Here is a 12,890-nt window from a genome sequence, read left to right on the forward strand (position 1 = left end):
GCTGTGGCTGCATCTGTGCTCCCCATAAACATGGGGGTCGGTTCTCTCCCACGTGTGTCTTGGACTTCACAGAGTGCCTCCAGGGACAGTGACCGGATTATTTCTGCAACCCCAGGAACTCAGTGCAATCTTAGAATCATCAACTTGTAAAAATTGAAGTGATCACCTGTGGGCAAAGTGTGGACCTTACACATCAGTCTGTGTGGACTTGCCCTGCAGTCTTTTTACCCCTCAAGTTTACCTTACAGGGCAACGAATATCCAATTATCACATTCATAAAAATCAGGAGTTTTCACTTAAATATCCATGGTCAAATCTTGAAAAAGCCAAAGATCAGGCCACACTGGACCCTCGTCTCCAACACTGTCTGCGAAGTTGGCAGCAGCTGGCTCTTTAGACAAACCACGTCCACAGCCACTGGCTGCAGTCCCCACTGGCAAACCAACTGCATGTGTTGCTGTCACCTGCCCGGATCCGGGAAAGAGTTACACCCCTTGAAAGACTTACGTAGCAGATGTAATCCAGGCAAAACCCTTTTCTTTACTATTTCTTGTAAGGGCTATGTATTACCCTGTTCAGGCAGCTGTAACAAAATACCACAGACTGGGTGGCTTAAACAACACCCAACATTTATTTTTCACAGTTCTGGAGTCTGGGAAGTCCAAGATCAAGGTGCCAATGGATTCATTTCCTGCTAGGAGTTCTCTCCTGGCTTGCAGATGGTTGCCATCTCCTTGTGTGTTCCCGAGGCAGAGAGAACGCTCTGGTCTGTCTTCCTAGTCTTAGAAGGACAGTAATCCCATCATGGGGACCCACGTGACCTCATCTAACACTAATCACCTCCCAAAGTCCCCACCTCCAAGTACCATCACACTGGGCATTGAATATACGAATTTGGAAGATCGCAAACCTTTGTCCCTTACAGGCTGGCTTAAGAAATGAGATGAATCCTCCCTCCACCATTGCCCATCCAGGGGAAGGATTCCCTTTGGTTTATACATATTTATTTTCAGCTGCAAACTAGTTACTGTTTTCTACCCCAACACAAAAGAAGCACTGATTTTCATGTGTTTGGGGTTCAGTAGGTTGGGCATCAGGAGACCTCAGTTTCCCATTCAGCTCAGCAAACCCTGCTACTTGACCTTGGGGTTCCCATTCTCTGTCTACCTCAGTTTCCCTTCTGTAGGGGTCAAGACAGGACAAGATGATGGTGGAAGGCCCTTTGGTCTCTGATGCCCCGCGTGTCTTTCCTGACCAATTGTGGGGAATGCATGGGATTTATGGGTGCTCACCTCCCATGAGGTGCTGTCAACTGTCCACCCCAGCCAGGAGGCCCCCACAATCAGATGGCACCTATGGGGAGCTTGGGGTACATCGGGAGCAGGGACTGAATCCACGCACACTGGAATGCACGGAGGCAGCTGGCTCCTGTCTGCAAGCACAGCCCCCTTTTCCACTCAGCTGCACCGAGTAATAAGAGAGTCCCCGTCCACCCTCCTGTCACGGAGCTCCGCCCTGCGCTGCCTGTGCAGGGGCGTCTCTGCTTCTAATGAAGGATTTATTTAGGTCACCACCACCTTCTGTGCACAGCTGCGCAGATTAAACACGTTAGGAGAAGTAGCTCCTCCCCCTTCCTTCGTGGGGGCCCGCACACGCGGGGCTGCCCATCATTCATGCAGCGGCGGTCACGAGGGACCCACTGCATGCCCCTTCACAACCCCAGAAGCCGGATCCTTTCTCTGCGCCACTGTCCTTTCTTCCTTCAGCCTCTGTCTGGTTGAGTAGCCACAGTACTGTGGATCAAATGTGTTTGACTACTGATCGTCGCTGGGTCCCATTTATAATGCACAGCCTTATTTTTTAAGGAACGAAAATACCTCCCTGATCTGAGGACTTGCCATGCGCCAGGCGACATGGTAATAATGCCTTCAGCATCCACGGAGACTATTGTATTGAGCCCTCACACTCGGTGGGTAGGGCCAGCGCATTCCATATAAGGCCCCCAGTTTCACTGCTGTCTGGGGGATTTGAAGTGTAGAGCTGAGATTTGGGCCCGGGTTTTCAGCTATAAATCCTGTGTGGATTTTAGCATCTCCCCTCCATCCCTTCTACAGATAATACCATCTCTGTGGCCAGACTGATCCCTCTCTATTTTGTCTACTACAATTGTTTCCATCCTGGAATTAAAAACCAACTGCCCAGACAACAGTAAGAAACAAACACTAAAAGAACATTGGTCACGCCGGCTTAAGGCCAAGGCAGTGAGTCCAAATCCCAATGGGCACAGACGTTGCAGCTCACAGGTTCTAGCCTTCCAAGGGCTGAGGGTGCACAGCCAGTTTCCCCGGGAGCTTGTTAGAAACACAGACACGCAGGCCTCTCCAGGACCTCCTGGGTCAGAATCTACATTTTGAAGACAGCGCCCGGGGGACCGGTGAGCAAGGTGTACACATCTGAGTTTGGAAAGCACGAGGCTGGGTGATTGTAACTGGGGAGTCAGAGGTCCTGGGAGGGAAGCTTCCGTCACCTCCCACCTCCCACCTGCAGCTCCTTATCCTGGTCCATCTGCCTGATCTCTCACCTGATGTGGGGAAGGATGTTATGTGGGTTGACTTCAGACTACCTATGGGATGGGCTGCATTTTTCAGCCCCGTTGTATCATGTAGTACTCAGAGGCTCAGCATCAACATAGTGATGTATTTCTTCTGGCCACAAGTCCATACGCTTGTCACCACAGCATGCAGCCCTCCCTGGCTTGCCCAGGTACCACCTTCCTTCAATCCTGGAAAGCTTTGTTCGGTATCCAGCCTTTTATAACTATGGAACTTCCCTGCGTAGCTGTGGATGTAAGGTGGCCTGGAATGCTGGAATAGCTCGAAGAGAGCGTTCAGAGTCCTCTTTTCCAAGGGAAAATGGGGCCAATTACATTTCCTTGTCCCAGACAGTGCGTGAGGCCCAGGGAACCATTAACATTTTGTGGATTGACCTTGGGTCCTCTCCACCCTGAACTCTTTCCACCTCCTTCCAACCCATAGCGATTACCATAAGAAAATCCAAATAAAAGCGAATGTCAATATTGGTTGACAAGTGTCCTGTGTGGGCAATTTCAAGACAATAAGTATTTATGCGAGTCTTGAGACATCACTGTCCTTTCTTAGACTGACAGGCTCAAGCTCAATCTGTTTCCTTTCTTGGTTTCCAAGAGGACCTGCCAGGAGGGAAACCTGACACCACTGCAGAGTGCACTTAAGTAGTTGTGCAAAGATCAAAGTGAAGACATGCTTGACTCCTAAAGATGAACAAACGATCTTATACTGGTGATTGCTGAGAAGTTGGTAGTTGGATGCGGAAATGACAGCTGTGTTGTTCAAACTGTGTTTACCCAGGTTTCAGCTCATTCCAGAAAATTAAATCACTCAGCGCCCTGGGAAGCTGGGAGAGAAGCCATTCCTGTGTTGCAGTGGGATGGCTCTCATCCTTTCTGCTGGTTTATCATTCTCTTGTGTGAACTCTCTCTGCCTGGGGTGCACTTCTCACTGCCCATGGAGGGGGAGGGGCGGCACCAGTCCAAGGAGAGAAGCACAGCGCACTTTAGAGATGGCCTATGGAATTTTAGCTTTCACACTTCCTGGGTCTGTGACCTTCAGAAGGTCATTTAACCTGAAAAGTGTGTTTCCATATTTGTCATGGGGAGAAAGGCAGACCGTTAACATTTGTTGAATGTCTACTGTGTGCCAGGCACTGAGCTGTATATCTGGCGTGGGTAATCTTACGTAATCATGATGGCATCCATAAGAAGTGGGTTTTAGCCCATTTTGCAGAAGGGCACACTGAGCCCAGTCAGGTAAGAGGCTTATCTGAGGTCAGTTATCTCTAAGAATCCTAGCCTGGACCTGTCCAATTGCAAAAGCTTCTTTGCTTTTCCACTACTGCATACTATGTTTTCATTTCTTAAATATATATATATATATTTAAGAAATGAAAACATAGTATATATATATGTATTATATATACTATGAAAACATAGTATATATAATACATATATATATAATACAATGAGAATAACCACCTGTGAGTATTGTAAGTATTAGAGGGATAATTTACGCACAAGTGCTTAGCACCTGACACACAGTGGGAGCTCAGTAAGTAATCTTTTCCTTTCCAACACTTTTATTAAATCTCTTCAGGGACTTGCGGGCCAGGGCTTTGATCATCCCTGGTCTCCCAGTGGACATGGTTGCCTGTGCTAGCTGTGTCGCTATCTTGCGTTGAGGGGCGGGGAAGGTGTCCTGCAGCTGGATCACAGACACCACTGTTCCTGCTGCACTAAATTGCTCCCTTGCAAAATATTCTAGTTATTTCATTGTATCCATGAATCTGTTCCATGGGTCGGACCGGGAGAATATAGTGTCCTTAATTACATTTGAAATCTAGGTCATGATGTGAGCCATGTACGTGTAATAAGACTTATGGAGAAAATTAAAATATTTTTGAAGGGTTACTTCCCTGTCTCCCCTCCTTTTTTAATTAAAATATTTGCTAGACTCTCAGGTGACCTTGTCCTATTACCCTGAGAAATTTTGAGCCCCTCCCCCGCTTTCAACATCTGGTTTCTGCCTGACTCTCCAGAGATGGATGGAAAACTACATTTTGAGGCGCTCTTTTTCACAGACAAACTGTTGAGTCTGTCTTTCTATTGAATTAAAATTATTTCTCAGTACCTTCAGCCATTTGCCTACCTTCCAACTGTTATACATTCGACAAGTCCACTCTGCAAATAGGATCTCTAGCTCCTAGTCTGTACTGGAAATCATGCCAGGCCCTGGGGGGTGCAGCAGAGAGAGACAGGATACTGGCGAGGGGGCTCTGAATTGACATTGTCAGCAACAAGCAAATATAACTTTGGAGAGTATACGCAGAATATAAAGCGGGATGATGTGAAAGAAAGTGATTAAAATGGAGCGGGCGGGCTCCTGTTGCAAGGAAAGCCAGTGCTTGAAATAAAATCTGAATGACGAGAAACAGCCAGCCTCAGAAAGCCTGAGGCCTGGTGTCCTGGAAAGAGGGCGGGAGCAGCCAAGGCCCAGAGCTGGCATGAGCTGGGCATGTCCAAAGGAAAAGAAAGGTCAGGGAGGCTAGCAGAAAGGCGGGTCCCATGCCAGGGGCCTTCTGGACCTGGAAAGGAGTTTGGATTTATTCCAAGTGCAAAGGAACCTCCGCCTGGAACATCCCATGGCCCCTCCCTTGTGTTTCCCATACCTGGCATGTAGTCTACATCTTCATGGTGGGGCTCAAGGAAGCCTAGTGTTGCTGATGGGAAAGACTGGTCTTTTGAGTTCTTGAAACTCAAGGCTTGTTTATCACTGCAAAATGAAAACAGCCTCCCTGATAAAGGGGAGAAAACAGAGAGGGGTCTGGATCTCTCTTTGGGGCCTCTTAACTCATCTACAGAGGGAAGGAGAGGTTCAGTTTGCTCATCTTAGCAAGTCTGGGGCTTTCCAAGACATCCTGCCCCTCGTCAAAGAACCAGTGGCAGGCGTGAAGGGTCAGTAGGACCAGCGGCCCACAGCAAGGAGTCCCGTACCAACTGGTACACTAACTCAGCATCGCCAAGGAGTTAAGCCGGAAGCCAGGCTTTGCCTGCCCAGACTGAGTTTGAATCCTGGTTCTGCCTTGAACTTTCTGGATAAACCACTTCATTTCTCTTAAGCCTTACGTTCTTGTAATGGTATCAGTTCTCTTGAGGACTCTCAGCGAGCATCACAGGGGCCATATGAGCAAAGTTGGCAGCCTAGTGTCTGCTCTGTAGCAAGCAAGTGACACAGATGACAACCGCCATCATTGCTTCTGGCGAGGGACATGGCTGCCCAGTACTCTGTCCGCAACCTTGCCGGCTCAGGACTCCAGACCTTCAGAAGGTTCCGTTTGTTCAGTGTTACCTGGTTTGCTTCCAGAGACAGAGAGTGATGGATTCATCTCTGTGCTGTCTGCAAGTTCAGATTTCCCTCCTGGTCCTTCTCCTGTTTAGGAAGCTCCTGATTTGTGAGTAGAGTAGGGGGACTTGCTTGTAAGAGAGCGTTTTCATACTCCAAGAGCGTTCAGGTTAAGAATTAAAACTCTGCTCAGTGGTCTCTATCTCTGTGCTGCTCACCTCACTTGCCATAAGCCGCATGCAGCCTTGAGATGTGCTAGAAGAGTAAATTAATATATCCCGGATTTTGAGGACTTCATACAAAAATTTTTAAATATCCTGTTATTTTTATGTAGTGACTTATGTGTTGGAGTGATGACATTTTAGATGTAGTAGGTGACATAAAATATTTGTGTGTGTTTTTAGTGTGGCTCCTGGAAAATGTTAAAGTGCATGTGTGAGTCATTTTAACATTTATGATAAAATTAATAATAATACATGATTTGACTAAGCACCAGAGACGTCTAAATAAATAGTTGCTGTCATTTTTGGGAGGGGTTACCGTCACTTACCTTCATGCACATCTCCTGATTGCCTGTGAAGACTTGACTTTTTCTGAGCATGTAGTAAAACTGTGTGTTACATTTTTATTTATACAACTCACCTGCTGTATAACTGCTGTGAGGGGAAGGCGCTGTAGTTGGTGTTATGGAGGGGAGAAAGCATTGGTGAAAATGGGGAATTCATCTCATGCTTTAGCTAAAATGTTAGCGATGTGGCATACATTCAATAAATACTTGTTTGATGAGTGACAAAAGGACATATGTGGGTCACATTATATTTCTGTTGGCCAGTGCTTGTTGATACACCTTATGCCATTTCAGTCTCAAAGTAACCATTTGCAGTGGGTTGCAATTATTGCTGTTTTACAGATGAAGAAACCAAGGCTAGGAGAGGTTAAGCCACTTTGAAGTCAAAACCGGAGAGGGGATTCCTGGCTCCATAGCCTGTGTAATTCTTTCGACTCTTCTACTGAATAGAAGAGGTGAATGAGTTGGCCCTGTGCTGTATGTACCCTGCATGGCAGCTGATTCAGGCATTGGTGGCCAGTGGGTTTTCACTGCAGGGTAGATTTGGGGGAAGGGCAGCTTTCTTCTTTAGGAGGCCAAAAATATTGTCATTAGTTTATGTTAAGACCACACGCCAGGGAGACCGCAGTATAGCAGGCAGAGTATGGAGCCGGAATTCGGGAGCCGCAAGTTCTAGGCCTGGATTCTCTATGTCACCTTGGGCAGGTCATCTCGGGGCCTCCTCACCTGTAAAATGAAAGGCAGGGACTCGACTCTCACTTTGATGGTCACAATCCCATTGTCAAAATCCCTGTGGCTCAGGTGTCCTGTTTATAGGTTCACCTGAGCTTAGAGGTTGTTTCTTTTCTGAGAGTATTACTAAAAGGCTCAGAAATTCTGGCTATGCCACTTAGAAAATCAAATTATCCAACTATCACAGGAAGAAGTTGGCTCTGAATGGCCAGTGTGTGTGTATGATACATACAGATAGATAGATAGATAGATAGATAGATAGATAGATAGATATAGATATAGATATAGATATAGATATAGATATAGATATAGATATAGATATAGATATAGATATAGATATAGATAGATATATGTATATATATAAATATATATAACTTGGGTAAAGTTTCCTCATCTACAAAATGGTAATAATAAGTTTCATACATGCACCTGCTATATATATATCTGTATAGCTCTCTCTGTCTCTCTCTTTAAATGTATATATACAGATATATATGGCATGTGTGTGTAAGAGACATTAGCTAAGCTTTTTATTTTTTTCGTATACCTCAAATACATTTGGAATGTAGCAGATTTAGAGTAGGTAAATGCATTTTTAGAAAGTTCTCAAGTAGAAACGAGGAGCTTTTGCACCACTAAATGCCCAGTTTATTTTTGTTTATTTTTATGGAAAGGACAACCTATATTCAGTCTCCTCCCTCTGCTGACTGCTGGTAATTCCCCCGGAGGTAAAAGAGCTCAGACATGCAGTGTGCTAACCAGGGTGCTCATAATAGAGTGGGAAGAATAGTCAGACAATATGCCTTTCAGACCCGGCCTCTGACTCGACCAGGTACCTGTGGGAGGACGGGGCCTGTAGTTGTTTGCTGAGTCTGAATACAGAGCTGTAAGGTGGAGACAGCAACTGTCACCACAAAGGAGGTAGGATACAGTGTGGAGTAGCTATTCTCTCTCTCACTTCACCCCCCCAAAACCCCTGTACACGTGCACACATGCACCCATATGCACACTCATGCACAAACCCGTACAAGCATGCACATGTACACACACACACGCATGAAAGGCAAGCATAGCTGGTCCATTCAGTCAACTCACATGGGCAGTTGAGAAGGAAATGAAATTTGCCTGAAACATACTGAAACGTTCACTTGACTAAAGCAAATGGCCCATTAAATTGAGCTCATCCAATCAGTAGAACCAACCCTGAACCACATCTTGTTTGGCCAATGCTCCTTAAACATTTTCTTTTTTTTTCCTAAACAATTATGCCAGCTGATCTTGCAAGTGCCTTCTCCAGCATCTGCAATCCTCTAAAGATTTACAGCTTTTTAATTCCTTGTTCTTTCATACATATTTTTCCAAACAGCTAATGTAGTTGAGATCTGAAGGAGGTAGATCAGTTGCTTTGATCACAAAAATGGAAACCCTGGATGTGGTTCTTTGCTTCCACATTCTGGACAAGTTTTAAACTAATTAAGTGAATTTTAAGCCTGGTGTAAAGACGATCATGGGCCCTCTTAGTGGAGAACATTTTATCGGCTCTCTAAGTCCCACAGTCCCCAAACCTGACCTGTCTCCAACCGATCGCTAAGTGTGTTTACGTAGAGATTACTTAAAAGACAGCTCCCAACCGCCTCTTTCTGGGAGAGGGTCAGACACAGACTGTGTTTATCAGCTCCCTAAAAACATTAACCATGACGGTCTGCCTTTGGGGACGCCATGCCATCCTGCCCAGCAGGGCCTGTGTCCTGGAGGGTCCCAATTCTCTAAATGTGATAAATCTCAGATGGGTAGAGAAGAAAAGGCATAAAGGACGCAGTGTTTGGAAAGAGAGCCCTGAGTTTAGAGTTTTGAATCCGGGCTCTGAATTTTGAAATGGACTGAATTTTTGTGTCCTTGGGCCAGGCTCTCATCTATAACTGTCCTGCCTTCCAACCTTATGCTGTAGAGTTGTGGTGACAACTGACTGAGCAGACGGCAAGACCACTTTATAAATAGTAAGGCTTTGCATGCATGCAGACTTTTTGCTCTTTCCAGTAACCTCAACTGTTTATCCCTCTAGCCCCACTGCAAGTATTTCCCCTACTGTGAAGCCATTCCAAATTGTTTCAGGCAAAACAAATGAGCATATGCCCTCCCAGTGCCCTGCCTAAACAAAATCTTAACATACATCATGCCGATACCTGTGGTCAGGTGGCATCAGTTAACCTTTCCCAATTTTGTGCTGAAATACAAGACACACCAAAACTCAATGGCTACAGACCACAAGGATGCATTGTCACTCATGAATGGGGATGACTGTGCTGCAAACAGTGGTCTTGTGGGGTGATTCTGCTGCACCTCGCTTATCTTTCTCCTGGGACCAGTGGCTGGCCAGGACACATTATTTTCATGGTGATGGCGAAAGTGCAAGAAGGCAAGTAGTAACACACAAGACCTCTTAATGCCTAGGCTGGCAACTGGCACATTGTCAGTTCTGTCCACATGCCATTGGCCAAACCCAAATCACATTGTCGGTAAACACACTCTCCCACAATGGAGCCATGGCAAGAATTGGATGAAGGGACGGGTGAAGAATTGGGACTAAACAATCAATCTTCCATATAGGTTCACCTGCCTCTCTGCCTGGGGTTGGCGGGTACTTAGTAAATATTCCAGTGATGTTTGCTGAGATCTAAAAGAGCTTTCCCACACTTTTCTATATATTAGGTCGGTGCAAACGTAATTGAGGTTTTTGCGATTTTAACCTTTTAAACTGCAGTTACTTTTGCACCAACCTAATAGCAGAGTTTGGTAAACTACAGCTGTGGGGCCAAATCTCTGATTTTGTGCAGAGAACTAAACATAAATTGTTGAAAAAGAAAAAAATATTTAACAATGCATGAAATTCTATGAAATACAGATTTCCGTGTTCACAAATAAAGTTTTGAGACACAACCACACACCCTCATTCCTTTGTGTATTGTCTGTGGCTGCTTTAGAGCAGAACAGCAAGCGTGGTTGGAGTTGGCATAGAGACGGCATGTCCTGCGAAGCCTGAAACATTACTGCCCGGCCCTGCACAGAAGCTGTTTGCCATCCCCTGCTCTATAGTATCAAGAACAGAGAGCCGCAGGGAGGCGAAGGCCTTCCCAAGACTGCAGAGTTATCAGCTCCATTAAGTCTGTGTGGATTTGGGGTTAATATTGTCCCCTCTTTGTTTCCTAGTAATTGGCAGCCCGTGACACCCATGTGCCACTGATCAGGAGGCATTTCCTGCGGCAGCGCTTCATGACCCAGCGACGTCCGGCCCAGTGAAGCCAGCGTGGTGTCCGGCATGGCCGCGCTACTCCTGGGCGCGGTGCTGCTGGCGGCCCAGTTGCAGCTCGTGCCTTCCCGTCCCGCCGCCTCTGCAGGGGCTGAGCCGGGCCAGCAGGAACTTGTGCAGAAAGCGGCCCCCCTCCAGGACAAGGGCCCCGACGGCGCGGCCGCCAACGGCTCGGCCCAGCAGCTGCCGCAGACCATCATCATCGGGGTGCGCAAGGGCGGCACCCGCGCGCTGCTGGAGATGCTCAGCCTGCACCCCGACGTGGCCGCCGCGGAGAACGAGGTACACTTCTTCGACTGGGAGGAGCACTACAGCCAGGGCCTGGGCTGGTACCTCAGCCAGATGCCCCTGTCCGTCCCGCACCAGCTCACGGTGGAGAAGACCCCCGCGTACTTCACGTCGCCCAAAGTGCCTGCGCGCGTCCACAGCATGAACCCGGCCATCCGGCTGCTGCTCATCCTGCGCGACCCGTCGGAGCGCGTGCTGTCCGACTACACGCAAGTGCTGTACAACCACCTGCAGAAGCGCAAGCCCTACCCGTCCATCGAGCAGTTCCTGGTGCGCGACGGCCGGTTCAACGTGGACTACAAGGCGCTCAACCGCAGCCTCTACCACGTGCACATGCGCAACTGGCTGCGCTTCTTCCCGCGGCGCCACATCCACATCGTGGACGGCGACCGCCTCATCAGGGACCCTTTCCCCGAGATCCAGAAGGTCGAGAGGTTCCTGAAGCTGTCGCCGCAGATCAACGCCTCGAACTTCTACTTCAACAAGACCAAGGGCTTTTACTGCCTGCGGGACAGCGGCCGGGACCGCTGCCTGCACGAGTCCAAGGGCCGCGCGCACCCCCACGTGGACCCCAAACTCCTCCACAAACTGCACGAGTATTTTCACGAGCCAAATAAGAAATTCTTCGAGCTTGTCGGCAGAACATTCGACTGGCACTGACTGGCAGTAAGCTAGGCTTGGAACCTTTCCTCTTGTAAGTTCTGGTGTACATCTAGGGGGGAAAAAAGAGAATTTTAAAAGGGCATTTAAGCTATAATTTATTTGTAAAATCCATAAATTACTTCTGTACAGTATTAGATTCACAATTGCCATATATACTAGTTATATTTTTCTACTTGTTAAATTGAGGGCATTTTGTATTGTTTTTCATGGTTGTTAACATTGTGTAATATGTCTCTATATGAAGGAACTAAAAGATTTCACTGCAAACAAAACAAAACAAATTCTGGAGACGCTATCTTTTGGAATATAATTAACTTGCCCCCAACTCAAAATAGCTGTCTGTATTGCTCTCATTGGAGAATCTATATTCGTTTGTTACTTAAAAAAAAAAAAAAAAAAAAAAAAAAAAAAAAAAAATTCATGGCTATTATGTTTGTTTTTCCCCCTCTCCTTTCTTCATTGCTCTTTTTAATTTTTAATGTCTTGCTGTGGTCATCAGATTTCTTTTTCACTTGCATTGTAAGATTTATCTTCACTGAGATCCCCTATTATTCTTGGAGGAGGCAGTTTCACCCACTCCTGACTTCAGGTGCCTGGGTGTGAGTTAACCCCATGTAAACTCAAAGTGGACAAAGCAATATTAAGCCTGGGGACATAGTTACTAACTAAGCAAGAGGTTCCCTGCCATGCATCTTTGCATCAGAGTGCTTACATATATTTCTGACCTCTGCAAGGGGCAAAACCTACAATAAAGGCAGACGAATCGTGCAATAAAGGGGATTAAAGCATTGGCCTTAAGAATGACCTTGGGACTGTGTACTTTGCCCCAGGTGGCAATGGGTCTCCGCAGATCCACTTAGAATAGAAAAGAGGAATTGAAAATGTATGTGTCCCTATCTTGTAGATTCTGTGAAAAGCTGAGTAAAGGGGTACGCTTTTGCTTGGGTTCCTGTCTATCTATTTCCTGAGAGCTCAATATGCATTTATATACATATATTCCCTAAACTTTGAGACATAGATATGTGTATGTTTAAAAATCAGCTCTGAGTTTGGAGTCCTGAAGGTGGAAGAAAATTTAAAGTCCCCAGCGTTCAAGTCAAACGGAGAAAAGCACAGAGCACAGAGAAGTACAGGTACCTGTGCCTACAAGTGAGAGGCCGAGTTCAGTTTCCCTTCTGCCCGTGAGAGGCTGGATTGTTGGAGGAGCCTCAGGTTCCTCATGCTGTCTTTCTTCAGTCAGCCTTTTGCAGGATTAAATAAATTGGATTATTTTTTTTTCTGATGAAATCAAAGCATATTCATTATGGTAAAATGAAAAATACAAACAAGTGAAATAACGCCGTTCCCTGACATACTTTGTACTTAAGGCAGAGGAGTGAAATGGACATTATTGACCGTC

At 46.4% G+C, this 12,890-nt stretch overlaps 1 protein-coding gene across 3 annotated transcripts in view; it reads left to right on the forward strand.

Moving 5' to 3' along the window:
• HS3ST1 (heparan sulfate-glucosamine 3-sulfotransferase 1) overlaps positions 1–11,772 on the forward strand; it is a 30,122-nt gene extending 18,350 nt beyond the window's left edge. For all 3 annotated transcript variants that reach the window (XM_019740863.3, XM_074321403.2, XM_074321401.2), the window contains exon 2: positions 10,441–11,772. In XM_019740863.3, coding sequence (XP_019596422.1) covers positions 10,550–11,488 — 939 coding nt within the window. In that variant the 5' untranslated portion in view covers positions 10,441–10,549 and the 3' untranslated portion in view covers positions 11,489–11,772. The remainder of the gene's footprint in view (positions 1–10,440) is intronic.
• Positions 11,773–12,890: the final 1,118 nt, after the last annotated feature.

Source organism: Rhinolophus sinicus, chromosome 1 (assembly GCF_057876585.1).
Source record: "Rhinolophus sinicus isolate RSI-liver-muscle chromosome 1, RSI-T2T, whole genome shotgun sequence".
NCBI lineage: Eukaryota > Metazoa > Chordata > Mammalia > Chiroptera > Rhinolophidae > Rhinolophus > Rhinolophus sinicus.